At 42.0% G+C, this 17232-nt stretch overlaps 1 protein-coding gene across 1 annotated transcript; it reads right to left on the reverse strand.

The window, feature by feature from the left end:
* Positions 1–1878: 1878 nt before the first annotated feature.
* Positions 1879–3299, reverse strand: LOC143527092 (guanylin-like). Its single transcript, XM_077022032.1, has 3 exons — positions 3141–3299; positions 2473–2668; positions 1879–2282 (listed from the first exon to the last, which is right to left on the reverse strand). Exons 1-3 carry the CDS (start codon positions 3210–3212, stop codon positions 2224–2226), a joined length of 327 nt encoding a protein of 108 aa, XP_076878147.1. The 5' UTR covers positions 3213–3299; the 3' UTR covers positions 1879–2223.
* Between the last annotated feature and the right edge of the window lie 13933 nt (positions 3300–17232).

The raw sequence follows: 17232 nt of genomic DNA on the forward strand, positions 1-17232 counted from the left end.
CGTACACACTTATAACACACACATGAGAGTTTTCCCAGGCAGACACCCTGGTCCTCGCTGTGCCACACACAAACAAACGCACGGCGGAACTCTCCCAACACACAACGGACACAAAGGGCTTTCCCAGGGCAGACTGCCCTGGTCCTCACAGTGCCACACACAAAACACAAAACACAAAAGCAAGGCGAACCTCTTCAAACCGTTACGGTGACAGTTCCGGACCCTTCCCTGTGGGCGTGCCGCTATGTTGTCTGCGTGCTGTTATGTCCATATAAGTAGTTCCGTGGGTGTGGGTTGTCCGTGAGCGTGTTCGTAGTATCACCTGTGCCTTGTCTCGAGATCACGAGGGTCTGTGTTAATCACCTATATAATGTGCGTTCGCGCAGTGTCTTGTGCTCGTCTTTGTCTAAAGTTTTGTGTCTGCGTGAGTGTGAACCGTGTGCTGCTTGCGCTCCGCCCGGAGCTTCACGTCAGTCTTAATAAATCGTTGTATGTTCACCTTCAACGTCGTGGTGCCTGCCTCCTTCACCCCGTCGTTACAGAAAGACGAGCCATTCTGTATTCTGTATCTATTCTGTAATGGGCAGGGTGAGCAACTAAAAAGGAAGCGAGAATGCCAAGTCTCATGGAAAAAGGATGGTTTAATAGAAAGTGTGCAAACCAAAAACCCGTGCAACATCTCCAAATCAATGATATAATGACCAGCGGTCAACTGGTACAAAGACAAGACATATATAGGCAAACAAACGACCCTCAGGTGAGACGGATCACGGGCTCCGCCCACCTGAGGGACGCACACAATGTCACAAAACAACAACAACAACAGCCGCTGTGGACGGAGGCGACCGGTAGGGGGCCGCCTCACCGTGACACACACATATATACACACAAATATACATGTCAACACACAAATGCCCACACATAAATACATACAAATGTATATTAATAAATATGTATTAATAATATATAAATAAACAGATACATAAATAAGCACTAATATATTAAACCTATAATGCAAATTAACTATACAGTAAAAATATTTTTTGATATTGATATCTTGCAAGTTGCTCTATAAAAGCAGACGTTCAGGACCTTGTAGATTTACATGGTTCACTCTTTTCACTCTGTCACACAAAACAATCTTTCACCATGACAGCAGCGGACAGTCCGCTCGCTCACATCTCCAGGGACAGACCGACTGCACAAGCAGTTACCTTACAGAATGTAAACTTGAGAAAACAACCATCTTCCTCACAATATAGATGTAAAAGGATCATTTTTGCTATTGCACTCCATTCTAAGGTAAGAGATTCATGTTATTACCACATTGTTCAGAATATGGGAGAATATGTTAGAAACTGGCCATCAGCTTCCTTGCCTTTTAGGAATATTACCTGACTGTTTAGATTGCCTCTTGGTTCAGGCTGTGTCATGGTTTTGAGATTCCAACTTTGCTAAACACACAGGGATGTCATTCTGTGGGGAAGGATGTGCTTTTGAAGCTAAGTACCGTTCAGCTTTCTTAGGGCCTGCTGCACTAACATTTTGTTTATTCTGCTATTTACCTCTCAAGAGCCACAAGGAGGGACCTCCTGTGGTGTAGCATTAAGCTTCGGTTACGGGGTTGCCTTCTGATTCTCGTTAGCACACCTGTACAGGCTGCATATGGTGCCTGGGTCTAGAGGCCAGGGTACGTGTAACACTTTGAAAAACAACCAAACCAATGCTTGTTGTGTGGAGGGTATTTAATGCCAGACGATCACGTTTCTTTTTCAGACCAGTGTGTCTGCAGACAGGCACGGCCAATGCATTAAATATAACATTTTGATTTTGACACTGACAACTAAAAATGTCATGGTTACAAAAAAGCCCCCAAAAACCCAAACAGACACAATCTTTTTGAAGGCATTTTTATTGCACACATAAGGCACTGGTGAATATAAGAACATGAAAACTTCAGAAATATAAAAGAAATAGAAAAATAAGGCATCATTAAATAAACAAAATGTTATGCTGTAACAAAGAAAAAATAGAAGGTAATCTAAATTCCAAACTAAGAATCATCACGTGCATGCTTTCAAGCAACCAGTAACAGCTCCAGAGTAGTCTGAGACCATTTGGACAATGGCGTCAGTTGCAAATAGAAAGGACTTGTGGGTTTGGGTCTCAAACTGGTTACGGTGAAGAGTGAGACCTCCATCACCAACCGCAGAGTGAAGGTCTTTAGCAGCCGGTACAGGCAGCAAACGCACAGATTTCACACACGTCCATGGGCGTAGAAGCTGAAAAAGAGCAGAATATATATATATTTTTAGTTAAAAAACATAAATAAATAGAGTCGCATGAGGCTGGTGATATTCAGCTGTGAATGTGTTTGTGAACTACCCTGGAAGGGGCAGTCAGAAGAGCCTGACTTCAAGTGGAAGTTAGTCGTTTAGGGAATTGAATGAGTTTAGCATTGCCGACGCTCACCTAATCTGGAGAAGACCATGGCAGACCCACTTTGCTGACACAGAGTCAGGAACTCCTGTGGCAGTGTAGGGCTGGCGCACACCGCTCCGTAACTGGTCTGGGCAAGGCGCGGGCTGGGCTTTTGGGTCACGGTGCTGCTCTCCAACAAATGCTGCAGAACTTTCACAGATTCAGCAGAGAAGGAATAGTCTCCGTCCTGCAGGAACCAGATCAAAGACAACAGAACAGCATGGGTGAGACTATTGATCGAAACGGAGCCATTGAGGAAGGAGCATGTTAAGGCCCGAACTGACTTATGTGTTTGAAAAAAAGAACCTGGTTTCATTCAGACTTGATGTAGTCAGAATACAAAATGCTCTTCTCTTATCTGAGGAAACCAGAACAAAAGCTTAATCTTAATGAACATAGCAATTCTGTTCAAGAGGGCAATAGCCACTCAGTGACTTATGTGCCTGTCATTTGTAGACATAATGAAAATATCACATAGATGAGAAATTCTCTGCCTGTGCAGAAGTCTGAACAAAAATTATTAGGTGTCTGAAGGTCTGACAATCTCTCCTGGATATTGACACAGAACCTCCCCAAAAAAGGTCAGATAGCAGTTCAGCTCACACTGGAAAAGATGTGGAAGTCGAAGTAGGTAGAAGATTTAAAATTGCAGCACTTACATGAACTTGGACGGCCTCGGAGACCACGTACAGAGTTGCAAAGAGCAGTGCGATCGACGTGATGGTCTTCATGTTGGTGGCTTGAAATAAGCAGTCGGCCTTTCTTATGTGTCTTTCAGGTGCTCTGTGGGTGTTCTCTCTTTAGTGTTATGCTCTTCTCCTCTGTCTGTCTCCCCTTATAAAGTGTTCTCCTTGGCCAAACCCAACCACTCACAGACAGGTTTTTCCTCTGTAGTTAATGAATGAACACAATCAGTTTTACAGCACCATAAAAGGGATTTGATAAATCATGACTAACCTCATCCAGTGCATGATGTCAGATTCTAGAGGGTTAATTAGTAACTGCAGCAAAATGCACAAAGGTTGCTTTGTTTAGAAGAGCGAAAATAAATATGAATTACATATTTCATGTAATCTAGAAGAGTCTCTCTTTTCCTATCATGGTTAAAAGGTTTGCTACTGCAAATAACACATCAAAGGGTACTGAACCCTCCAAAAATGTAAACACTTAAGAATATATGAAAACAAACCAGCTAAGCGCTCACTGAATGGTTTGGTGCCATTAACGACTCATTCTCAAGGACCTCCAACCTAACACAAGTGTTCTCGCAACAAGGCCTTAACCCTGTATCTCAGCTCAGCTGATCACAGCGTGAGGTACCAGAGATCTGGTAGGAGCTGTTGGTTATGGAGATCTGGTCCCTCCGGTTGCATTTTCTATGCTAACAGGAAGGGTTCTTCACACCCACTCCAAATTGTAGACATGGGCAGGGGGTGGGATGTCCTGTTGCTGTCCTGAAAGGGCTTGCAGATCATGACCTTCTCCTTCATTAAGATAAATTGATGTTTGCGAGAACAGGAAGCAGACCAGGTGCGGTGAGAACATGGTGTCTATTTGCGATGCCGGCATGACCTGCATTTGATGAAATTGGACCAGTGCACCACATGGCAAGTTGCAGTGTGGGTGTGTGAGGAGCAAACCTGCTACCCCTGCTAGCTTCCTCCATGGGCTAATCCCAGACTCGCCTTCATTCACCTGTCTTGGGTTTTTTAGCAGGACGTGTTCAGACGGAAGCCCTTCAGTGGAAGTCTGTGAAATGAAGAATAAAACATGATATGCATGTCGACTTACAAATTCATACTTATCTTAGTTTGTTCATTTTATATTCATATAATTTTAGACAATATCAAGGCTATAGAATGATTTCTGCAGAATGATGAATTTTGTATTTCTACCGAAGGTCTGACATTTGGAAAATTTCACATGGGTACAATTCCAGTATGATGTTGCAGACAATTTCAGTAAAGCCCCTGGATACTGAAGGGCCAAATCAAATATTCCTGTAGGCCAGCGCCCCTCTGTGTAGGTCTCTGCTCTCGCATAACTCCAAGGAAGGATGGCAATTTGGTCTAAGCCTGTTCATGTAAACACTGAATTCATTATTTGTGTTTGAAATGCTGAGAGGAAGAAAAGCTGTGGTCTGTTTTTCTGGACGGCTTCCTGCACCACATTTTATAACAGCCTCCGTTTGGAAGGCAGTTATTCTAAAACGATGAGCTCAGATAATTGCGTGGACAGACCGATATCCTCATCGTTTGATTTATATCTCATCTGTTGGTAAAGAAAGAAGGAGCGTGATTTCAGCTGGTTTGGAAAGCTATGTCTGCTAATCTGTGGATACTTCACATAGAACAGCACCTGGTTCTATGTGGTCTCTTCAAATGTGATCTGATGGCGATATTGTTAGCTCCCTCTGAGGAGTACCGCTATGTTCAAAGTATCAACAACCCACAAATTATATTTAGTTTCTTTTGACGTAGAAGATTCCAGACCTTTTCTAGACAAAGTTCTTTAAAACCACATTCTTCGACAATTCTTTTACATTTCAATGACAGTGTGTCTGCCTTGGATTCTGTAGTAAAATGTAATTGGTTAATCATGTGCTGAGGCGTAACTCTGTAGGGACGCTGTGGGAACTCTCTTCAGATGGATGGGGAAGTCCTCTAGGAACCTACTGGGATTGAAACTTTAACACAGGATTGATGATCTAAGTTGCAGAAGGAAGTTGATTTTATGTGTAGTTTTTCAAAGCTTTTTTGGCAGTCACTATAACAGAGAATATTTCAACTGCAAACTACAACTTGACTCATTTCATCTCCAGCCTTCATATAACCAGCAATTATCTGTGGACTTGATATCTGAAAGATTATCTGTTTATCAGCTATTGTTTTATTCACAGTGTTTGCTTGAGTACATGATCAATGACACTCACTTTATTACCTCGCTGATATGACTTCTGGAGTAACAAATTCAAAAGGTTATATTGTGAAATATTATAATACCAGAATGACTCTTAGGATTCTACTGGCATCTAAATCATTACAGCTTGATCTTTGAATTATTGTCTGATTTCGATTCAGTGACACGATTCAGTGACACAATACATATCATAAAACAACACATAATTAATTATCATTTTTTCCCCAGAAAATATATATTGTATTGTATTTGTAAGGTAACTTCCCTAGATTCTCTCATGCAATAAAATATGCTAAAATCATATTTAAACATAAGGATTGGGTCCCCAGTCACCCAGACATGCCTTTAAGGAAAAGACATGCAACACATTTAACAAAAGGTTAGTCACACAAATGCCAAAAATGTCCTGAGGATCATCATGAGTGTGTTGTCATTGGTGGAAGCCTGTGGCCATGACCTCCTCAACTGACCAATCACTGTTCTTCGTCTATCAAAAACGTGTTGCACAAAGCTTTTTAAGTCATTCTTATAAGATTGCGAATGAATACTGCAATCAGGTGTGTCAGAGTTCACAGTATTGATTTCCATGTGAAGTAAATAGTACACTTTACTAGTGTTGTTTAAACACTCTCTGTGATGTCTTTCTGTTTTAGGGCAAGCATGTTATTCCTATAACCAACCACTACTTGTCTGTGTACTTTCCTGCACAATAAACAGGAAGAACGTCTCGAAGATGATAGTCACTGAAATGAGATTTTCTTTCTTTATTCAGGTGTCATTTATAAAGTATATGACATGAAACGACAGCTGCAAATATTTTTTAACATGTGGGTGAAATGAAACTGTCAATCTTTAATGTAATAGTTTTCCAGGTTGCTGCAACCTAAAATCTCAGGATGTTTGTTGTAAAGAACATTCCGAGGTTTCCTTTGGCTTTCTGTAGACCTAATCCCCTCAGCCGCCCAGGGCAACTACAAGGTGATGCTGAGATTACTGTCTGCTGTCTCTGGCTTTATCTTTATGCCATGGTTTACTTTGGCTTGAGGCAGATTCTAAATGTCAGCTCTGTAATAAACGAGAGGTTTAGGAAATGTGGGTGAAGGTTTTTTCAGAACTGCGCTCTGATGGTTTAAACGGCCTCTTTTTTAAGCTATTGATTCATGTTGATTTCCTATACAGGTCTCCATTTAAACTGCTCAGGTGTCCATTTAATCTGTACAGGTGTTCACTATGGTTCCAATGTTCCTGTTTCTTTTTGCTAGTTTCTATATTATGGCAATCACTCTGAAAGTGTTACTGCTTCTGTGAGCGAAATAAAATACATGATGTTAGAATCTTAAAAACCATCCAGTGTTTATCATATGACTAATATATTAAGGAACTGGTCTTACACTGAGTTCTTTAGCAGAATTGTTTTGGTAGGTACTAGTGCAACGATGAGACATATTTAGCATTTGAGCTGAGGTTTTGTCCTTTTTGAGCTGAGTTTTTGTCCATGTTGGTTACACTACAGTATCAGGGCACCTAGGTCCTGCTTGGGGACATGTGGTCTTGAAGACATCTGTACTGTCTTCTACAAAACTGATCTCGCTTGAAGATTGGATCAGCCCTTACATAAATAACATGCTATTAGCAACCATTGCAGTTCACAGACTGGGTACGACCTCTCCATAAATGTGAGATAATTATCCATTGCTGGTCATCTGAGTGTTAAAGGACACGTTTGTTTCAGAAGGAGCTTCCACCATGTCAGAGGCAGTCTGTGGTTAAACCTGGTCCCTTTTGAATCATTCAGTCACCCTTCCATGAGGGTGCACTGTGATGAAGTACACCATAACAATGTGTACACCAGTACACTATAACAATGTGCATAATGGTACCACTTATTTAATTGATCTGAGATACTGTAAAGTGAATTATACATATACAGGGCATTCATAATAGTGTTATATAAATATCTAAGAGTTACTTATTCCGGGTTAAAAGAGAGCGTTTACAAAGTAAACATGATATGTTGATCCCTGTGCCACGCCTCTATCTGTCCACCCCCATGTAGACATTTTACATGTGTAGACACTGTCAAAAAGACAGAGCGCTGCTTTAAATGATCATGCCACGCCTTGTGTTACAGTCTGGTGATGCAATGATCTACTGTAATCCATCACAACCTCCCTGCCAAGCCTTCTCCTGACCTTTTCAGTACGAACGTGTAGGCAGGCACACACACACACACACACACACACACACACACACACACACACACACACACACACACACGCACGCACGCACACACACACACACACACACACACACACACACACACACACACACACACACACACACACACACTGGGTGGGGAAACGTCAAAGTGTATATGTGTCTAAGATAAAGGTCATCCTCATCTTTAGGTATCTTCAACACACATCACAAGCACTATCTGCAGAGCAAGGTGTGTAACATCTTCATACTGGCTCTGAATAGGGTCAAGGCTGGGTTTTTTTGTCAGATGATTGTCTGCTAGAGGTCATTATTTCAGTGAATTCATGTACATAAACAGACTAAATCCCATTATTGAAACCTTTTTCGACTTATGGACCCCATCTTCTCTGTGAAGCACTGATCTGAGGTCAAAGAGGAAACTCTCTCACCCAGAACAGGAGCAAGGGAAGACCTCTCTTGGTATGTGAATGAACACAGTTACAGGAATGTGCAGTGATTGGTCATCAAGGCCCTTACATTTGATCGGTGCACATGAGAAGCCCCTCCCTTTAATTCTCCTATGAGTGGAGCAGATGCTTCACTTATAACACCAGCACCTTCCTTGTTATCACTGCGGTTTACAGTTTTGCAACACTCTACCCTCCTGTTATGTAATTTACAGTAGGTGCAGTTAATAAAGACCTTCCCATCATAGACTAAACGACGCATTTAAAATTAAGATATTAAGACACCAGAATTCATCCCCAGTGTTCTCTTTGCACAGGTCCTGGCCAGTGTGGTGTGCCAGCTGTAAAATAAATAGATGTGAATTAGAAATGTCCTCATATCACAGAGAGTGTACTGATGCAGCTGGGTGGTGGAATACACCAGGGAGCCGTAACAATAAGACCATCTGCCTAATATTGTGCAGGTCCCTCCACCAAAAGTGCTCTGATCTGATGACTCTACAAACCTCTGAAGGTGTTCGGTGGCATCTGGCACCATAACGTTGGCAGCAGATCCTGTGAGTTGTGAGATGGAGGACACGTGGATCAGACGTGTTTTGCAGTCCGTCCCAAAGATGCACAATTGGATTGAGATCTGGGGAATCTAGAGTCCAGTGAGCTCTATCCTGTCCTTCAAAGCTGTCTTGAAGTGTTCTTTGCGGTGTGTGCAGGACACATTATTCTGCTGAAAGAGGCCACGACCTTTAAGGAACACTGTTGCAACACACACACACACACACACACACACGCATTGTAAAGGCTACCATCTTCCATCACGCCACAGTCCATCTCTGTTGCTCACATGCCCACTGCAAGCATGTTGTGGTGGTGGGCAGGGGTCACCATGTGCTCTCTGACCCATCAGCCTATCAGAAATGAGCTGCTCAGATTCTCACACATGCATAACCTGTTGACAGTTGTGCCACCGAAATGATAATGAATGTTGTTCACTTCACCTGTTAGTGTCTGATCGGTGTATATGAAAATGTTTCCAGGGTGTATCTGCGTATCTGAGTATCTTCTACCAATATAAAGTGGTAGAAGTAGTAAAAATCGCAGTGTAGTTCAAGGTTTCTAAGGAAACACTACACTTCACAGACACTTCAGATAGGTACTTCATGAGATGTGCAAGCAAATCATTTCTGAAGTTCTGTGACATAAAACCAGTTTATGTTCAAAACAGTAGTTAAATCACATGTTTATATCACAACATTCATTCAGTGTGGTTCTAAAATGTCCTTACATTTCCAAACCTAAGCCGCATATGAAATAGATAGTGAAATAGTGCTGTAATGCTTATGAAATGTTATATGATAGGTTTATGGATAGTGCTTTATGGGGAGTTGTAGTCACATGTTGCCTGAGTGAACGTGGTGTAAATTATTAGCCCTGCCAGACTGCGTGATACTAAAACATGTGGGTCAAAAGTGGAGCGTGATGGAAAACCGGATGTCTGATTGCAGCAGCAATCAAACCTGCTTCTGCCTCAGTGTACAGCAGCTGAGATCCGATGCGCGGCACAGAGCGGCTGAGACCCACACAAAGAAAGTCTGGTCTGAAATGAAATGAAATGAAATGTGAAATGTGCCATATTTTGTCAATTGTGATCTTTACACCCCAATCGAAATTTGTCCTCCGCTTTTAACCCATCTGTGCAGTCAGAACACACACACACACTAGTGATTACTAGGGGGCTGTGGATCACACGTGCCCAGAGCGGTGGGCAGCCCTAGCCCGGCGCCCGGGGAGCAGTTGGGGTTAGGTGCCTTGCTCAAGGACACCTCAGTCATGGCCTGTCTGGGAATCGAACCCACGACCCTCCGGTCACAAGTCCAGTTCCCTAACCGCCAGGCCATGACTGCCCCCAGTCATGACATGGTTTGAGACGCGCCTCTCGCGTTGTGTTTATCTTAGCAACGGGTCTCTGGATGGCCACATATCTGTGGTGCGTTCTGCCAGATGGGAAGAAGTCCACCTGTAGCTCCGTATGCCCGTTTTCTCCCTCTCTCCTATAAAGACTTTATTCCTGGTCAGGTGTGTGGAGAAAGTGTCCGGCAATAGAGTGCACCAATCAAACGGCCAATACAGGACTCCCCCACATGTGCTGAAACATTAGCACAAGTAGTGAGCACATGAAAAACAAGAAAAGATTATTTGTTATTATTGAAGCTATTAACTACACTACAAGCTTGTACACCTCTAACTGAATGCAATAGGCAGGATGAGTGTGGTAAGTGCCAGAGACACTGTTTTGTTTGTTTGTTGACAGAGAATGGGCTTCGTAATCAAGCTAGTTAAATCCCTAATTCCCTACGCCTTGGGCTCTGCCAGCCTGACTGGCTAAGATACACGTCCATGGTGGAGCTGGACTGTATTTGATAGAGCTGGATAAAGACTTGATTGAGTCATCCGACTTGTCATATTTGGGCTGTCATCCTGTCTCGGCCTCAGAGGTTCAGTATGCTGACGTCATGCTGCGGTCTGGAAATTAAACCCACGTCTCGAATTTTGTAAAAAAACATTAAGTAAAAGATGATGGATAATTCACCGATCTAATGTACGTCTTTTCCCACAGACGTTTCTTCTGTGTTTATTTTACAGAGCAAATCTAATAGAGATTTAGTCTCAAACAGACCGTGAAATCATACAAACAGTAACAGGCAGGAGAAAACAAAATAAATACACAATACAGCTCCTTATCACGTCTGAAAACTCATGTTTTATTTGTGATTTGCATTCTAATATTTTTTTTTCTCTTGGTCATAATTTATATCTATTCACTACAAAGATCAAGAAGAATCTATTGTTGCTAATTGGTCGTGCATCTGATTGGTGGGCACTCGAACTTTACAGACTGAGGAATTATGCATGTTTAATCACTCTGTGTCAAATAAAAAACATTGCATGTGATGTGCATAGGGACATTATCATTAATGTGTTCCTTTTAATTGCATAATTTTATGCAATAATAAATGTGCTTAAAACATGTGCCAAAATTCTTATGCAGGGCAGCTGTCTCCTTACTGGTTGTAGAAAATGTAGTTTTAGCATTTAGTTGCAAAACATAATATGTGAGAGCAGTTTCTTTACAATGTAATTGCAGCCTCTGCTCAAACAGATACAGAGCTCAAATGTTTTTGGGGAAAAGGGGGGAATAAAAAAATGAACCCCAGAGATGTGATGATGTCAGAACCTCCTTCTTCCTGAGTGCTGCCCTCAGTCTCTGTGCAGACGTGACTGTACACACACGTAATGTGTTGACGTACATTATTTGGTTCCCCATGTTACCCATTTGATTTATGGGTAAGCCTCTCTCTGATCATTGTGTAATACGGTTTATTATCTACTGTCATGTTATAATTAATTAATGTGCCATATTTTGTCAATTGTGATTTTTACACCCCAATCGAAATTTGTCCTCCGCTTTTAACCCATCTGTGCAGTCAGAACACACACACACACACACTAGTGATTACTAGGGGCTGTGGATCACACGTGCCCAGAGCGGTGGGCAGCCCTAGCCCGGCGCCCGGGGAGCAGTTGGGGTTAGGTGCCTTGCTCAAGGGCACCTCAGTCATGGCCTGTCTGGGAATCGAACCCACAACCCTCCGGTCACAAGTCCAGTTCCCTAACCGCCAGGCCATGACTGCCCCATATAATTACCTCATTTAGATATGCAAGTTGTAAAAGCAATAAATCACATTTGCTAAAGGGAGCAAATCAACAGATGAACTTTGAGGTGCTTGTGTACATGTCATGTGCGGAGGCTCATCAGTCATCCCTGCAGTAAGAAAGTCGGATGCGGATTGGGTGCCTGTGCCGTGTGGCGAGGAAGAAGGCCATAACCGCCCCCACGCCATGGCTAGGGGGATGGGCGTTTGACGCAGGCTCCACCTCCTCAGTGGGTGCGTCCACAGCTGTGGGTTCAGCTTCTCCTGATTGTACTGCTGCTATAGAGTCACGTCAATGTGTTTCCTGCAAGGTAGAATATGTACAAATATTCCATTAAGGAATTAAGGAATAAGGTCATTAAGGACCTGTTATATTTCTTGTTTCTTCTTAGCTCCATATAATTTTACAATGATTATGAAAGTCTTTTTGACCAACAGCAAGAGATGGAGCAAAGATTACAATCAAATTATTAACGACAGAGGAGTCTCATATGTAACTTTTTGGTACTTAGCACAATGACAACAAAGGCAATTATTCAAGAGGTTAACATTTTAAGTGCAAGTTGTTGCATATTTTGTTTAGCTCAGTAAATTTGGTTACTGTGGAGTTTTGGTCATAAATATATAGCTTTAGTTTGATTCAGGTTTGGGTTTCAAAAGAGAATGCATCCAGTCTTTCATATTCCAGAAACAGGGTGTTGTGGTAAGTGGTAGCAGGGAGCTGTTGGTTTGGTGCAAATATTAATCTGAGTGTCATCAGTGTAACGATTATAATTGAAAACCATGGCAGTGATCAGTATGAACCACACTGCTGAAGGCATCAGCAGCCATCATGGTAAGGATAATGGCACAAGTGAGTCTATTTCCCTCTTCCCTTGTTTTTTGTACACGATAAGTGAGAGAAATGGTGTGCAGAATCGAGAGCTTGTACAGATATCCCCTGTGACGTTTCTCTGAAAGCCCTGATAACTGATAGCAGTACATTACTTTACACACAGAACAACGCCAGGGTCAGACTGAAGCAGCGTGTTGCTCACCCATACAAGATCCACTTCGAGATTCTTTTCTAGTGCCCGGATTAAAGCACATTTATAGGACATCTTTTTCCATACAGAACCTTGGGATTTAGGTGGTGATAAGTGTCATTTATTTACATTTAGAGATGTAACTTTAATTTTACATTTTTCATTTTCTTTTTTTCTCTTGTCCCTGTATGACATACCAACTAATTTGGTGTGTTTTGGTATGCAAACATGACACTTCGTATTCTCCTTCAGCTGAGCTGAGTCAATGCAGGTTCTTGAACATCTTTCCCTTTTCAGAATGGCGATGATTTTGATTCTGACCACTCTACATTACAGTTTGCATTCTAGATTATGTATTTTAGACACTCCAGATTATGTAGATTAGGCACTCTATATTATGTAGATAAGACACTCTAGATTATGTAGATTAGACACTCTAGATTATGTATTTTAGACACTCTAGACTCTAGAGTGTCTAAAATACATAATCTAGAATGTCTAATCTACATACTCTAGAGTATGTAGATTAGGCACTTTAGATTATGTAGATTAGGCATTCTAGATCATGCCATATCTCACTCTCATTCCTCATATGAACTCACACCATCGATGTCCACCTGCCTTTCTTCCTGTGCAGGACCTTGGGCTCAAAGGATCCTGCTACATCTGTGTTTTGTCACCTGCCACTCACACTCATTTTGACTTATTCACACACACAACATATTTTATGAACCACCTTTTCCTACATTTACTATCATTTATCTTTTATTATAAGGGAAAGTGTAAAAATGTTTTTAAACTCAGTCATATAAAACCAAAATTGAAAGTATTCCACGTATATGAGTGTGTCTGTATAAAAGATGCAGGAGGTGAAAGCAACCGTGGTTCCCATAATAATCAGAGCACTAGGAGCTGTGACCCCCAAGCTGGGTGAATGGATCCAGCAGATCCCAATAAGAACACTGGAGATCTCCATCCAGAAGAGTGCAGTCTTGGGACCAGTTACGTTAATGCAGAGAACCCTCAAGCCCTCAGGCCTTTGGTAGAAGACCAAAGATAACTGCAAATGTAGGTTTTTGTTATTAAAAATTAGTTCTACTTGACAATCTCCATCAAACCAGGTTATGCATTAGAAACGGAGTGTTGTTAAGTCAAGTGGTCAATTATGGTTAATGGGTAAAGATATATTATCATGCACAATCCCAAAACACTTACTACATGTGTGCAGTCAAAGAGGGCAAAGAGGGCAAAGAGGGAAATGAAGATCACCTGCACACTGACAAAAGAAGATCAAAGGGACCTGATAAACTTATAGTAGAGTTTATTGCACAGTAGATAGACAAGCAGATGACTTTGACAAGCACACGTTTCATCTACCTGCTGTCTTCAGGTCTCAGTGAACAATTAGTGCTAAACTGTTCACTCAAAACAGGCCCAACTTAGCTGCACCTGTGCAGATAAATTAGAAGGTTCTTACAGAGACAGTGCAGCATAAGGTAAAACCAACAAATTGTATTCAAAGGGTTGTGAAGGAATCAGAGAATTGGTTTGAGTTCCATGCCCAGTTCTCTAGTTTTGGATTGTGGGTTGTTCCTAGCAGCCCTGTGCCATGACAGCTCCTCTGCCAGTGGTTCATGGTTTGTCCTGCATCAAGCTGAACCACACTACCACAGTTATGGACGCATGAGGTATAGATGATAGCAAGTAATGCACGATGAGGTATAGGTGATAGCAAGTGCTCCTTTCATGCTAGATCTTTTGGTTTCTGTGTAGCACATTTAGAGCTGATCTTTAAATGATCTCGCTCGCATCACTATCATCTCATCTGTAGATTAGTGGAGGCAGCAGATTGTGGATGGAACAGTAGACCACGTGGTGTGAGGTGTGTTGTATGTGTATGTATGAAATTACAGAATGAAAGAAAACATGATTGAAACACGATTGCACATACACTGGTTTCACTTACAATGTCACCCAGGCCAAAATAAACAAAACACCAAAATTACTAAATTAATAAGCACAGTTGAACTTACACTAGAAATAGAGATAAACACATGACAAAACGTCCACTAGTCCTGAACTATTGTAAACAAACATATGATACAGATAAACCCCGCCCCTGTAAACATGGCAACCAGTGGCTACTCCAGATCAACTAAGAAAACCAAAGAACACCAGATTTTTCCCACGTGTTTAAGAAGAAACCCAACAAAGCCATCCTTAAGGGCCTAAATGCAATTCTCAAAGTTAATAACAAAAGCTCCAGGTTCATTACCAGCCAATCTTGTCAAATAATCACAGTCCAAATCACAAAGTAACAAGAACACAAAGGTCACGCAAATCTTAAATAGACTCGCATCGAGAAATGAGATATGAACCACTACAAAAGGACAACTTCCACCATAGGGTCTGGACTGCAGTTTATGTAGATCCTGTGTGTGGATAGAACTGTTCATGACCATTGCCTTTGAAGCACTGTCACTATAATAGTTATTTCTCCCATTTTAAAATATTTCTCCCATCTCCAGTCTCCAGTCTCCAGTCTTCAGTCTCTGCTAATCTGTTGCTGTTGTCTAATGCATTTTTGCAATCTGCCAAGATCTAGAAATTATAACAACACAGATGGTTCTGTTGTGTCTTTTCTATCTTTAATCATTATAATAATCAAACATCAGAGCAGTCTGGGTCCCCACAGGACCTGAGGGTCAGTCAGACCTGCGTGCACACCAATCATCTCTAACTATGGTACTCTAACCATGGACCTCTGTTCAGAAGATGTGTGGACATTGGCCTGGAACCTGAGCCAAAGTGACCTCTCAACTCCAGTAGGTGTCAGTATCTGACAAACCAACCATGCAGGGCCTTGCAGGGGCCGATGTATTTCCTCACCTCTCTAGATCTCAGCCCAGTCTTTCTAAGATATTAGATATACTTTCCAATGTGGTTCTCAGGGAGGATTCCTTGCTGTAGAAAAGGGAAAGAAACATACAATAGCAGTTACCCTTCCCAAATACTTACAGTAAACGTTTTGCTGTATAATACTGACCTTATGTGTCCCACAGACTTTTACCTCACCACTGTCGCCACTGTCGCTTGGCTTGCTTGGACTCGGCCACGTGTCACCATTAAAAAAGTGCTATATAATACATTTTGAGTGATTAAAATGTTCTTCCCCATTACTGTAAACTCTAGCGTTTAGCTCCACTTACTAACCTGATCACTGGCGCCCCCTGTCCCCCGTTTCACCCCATAGACTGTATATATTATATGCGCTGTATATAGTGTATCCAGACTGTATATAGACTAACTCTAATGCATCAATCCCCAAATACATGAACAGAGTTCCTGTCCATGTCCCTATTGTGAAATCCATGAATCATAATGCTGCTTCCCAGTATAAGTATAATACTTTATTGATCTCAAAGTGTTGGCATAACAGCAGTAGCCTACAACATGCAGCAGAGACTGTGGTACAGTACTGTAAACAGGTGCACACAGCTGCATACCAACAGGTGGATTTGAGGCAGATGTGGTATGATGGTACCAGTGTGTGCATCTGTGTAGCGGAGGCTGGAGAATGTACAGGAGTCAGAGCAGGTGGGGAGACGTTCATGTGAGAGGGATGCTCTCCAGATGGTGGCACGCAGTCTCAGAGCTGCAGGCTGGAAGGGTGTGTAGAGGCATGTACTTCTGTACCATGCAGGGGCAACCAGATGCTCACTCTGCTCTGCTGTGCACTAATTGCCCCATGGAGGGGTATGTGGGATTGCTCATAACGGCCTCCCTCTCACCTATCAGTCAAATTAGTTAAATGTTACAGGGACCATAAACATTTATAGATCTTTTTCTGCAATTTCCTTAAATTTCTCAGTCACGTTTATTCTGTTTCCTAAAGAAAGGACGCTGGATTATGCTGCCTCTAATGTATGCCTCTAATGTATGCCTATACCTTCCACGCATGGCAAAGGAGATTGCAAATGTACAACCTGTAATTATCACACTGTAGACCCTCTCAAAAGGCTTAACAATTCCATGGTGTGAACAGACGGTCAACACTGGACAAAGGAACGTTACCTTCAACATAGCGGTGTGCAGAAATCACATTTTAAGGATTCTTGGCAACTGCTCTCTGCACAACATCAACTGTATCCAGGATTTTATAAATATGGCTTTTACTGTATTACGTTTGTGTCTGTTCCTAAAACAGTGGTAGCACACGCCTCTGGCACAATCTAATCTATAGCCTCACTGGCCTTACCTCATATCAAAGCTATTAGGCAAGAGTATAACTAAATGGGCAGATGGACTATAATAGAGGATAGGTGTGAGGGCTTGGGTCCATTAGACTTACGCACTGACTGGATCCGCCTCACTACACTGTACACACACACACACACATAGACACCCACACACACACACACACACACACAC

Source organism: Brachyhypopomus gauderio, chromosome 1 (assembly GCF_052324685.1).
Source record: "Brachyhypopomus gauderio isolate BG-103 chromosome 1, BGAUD_0.2, whole genome shotgun sequence".
NCBI classification, from domain to species: domain Eukaryota; kingdom Metazoa; phylum Chordata; class Actinopteri; order Gymnotiformes; family Hypopomidae; genus Brachyhypopomus; species Brachyhypopomus gauderio.

Bases quoted from the DNA above. Each gene is read 5' to 3' on its own strand.
- LOC143527092 (XM_077022032.1), bottom strand. From the start codon at position 3,212: ATGAAGACCATCACGTCGATCGCACTGCTCTTTGCAACTCTGTACGTG. The intron at 2,669-3,140 runs GTAAGTGCTGCA...TGGTTCCTGCAG, and splicing joins CCGAGGCCGTCCAAGTTCAT to GACGGAGACTATTCCTTCTC. The intron at 2,283-2,472 runs GTGAGCGTCGGC...GCTCTTTTTCAG, and splicing joins CATGGTCTTCTCCAGATTAG to CTTCTACGCCCATGGACGTG.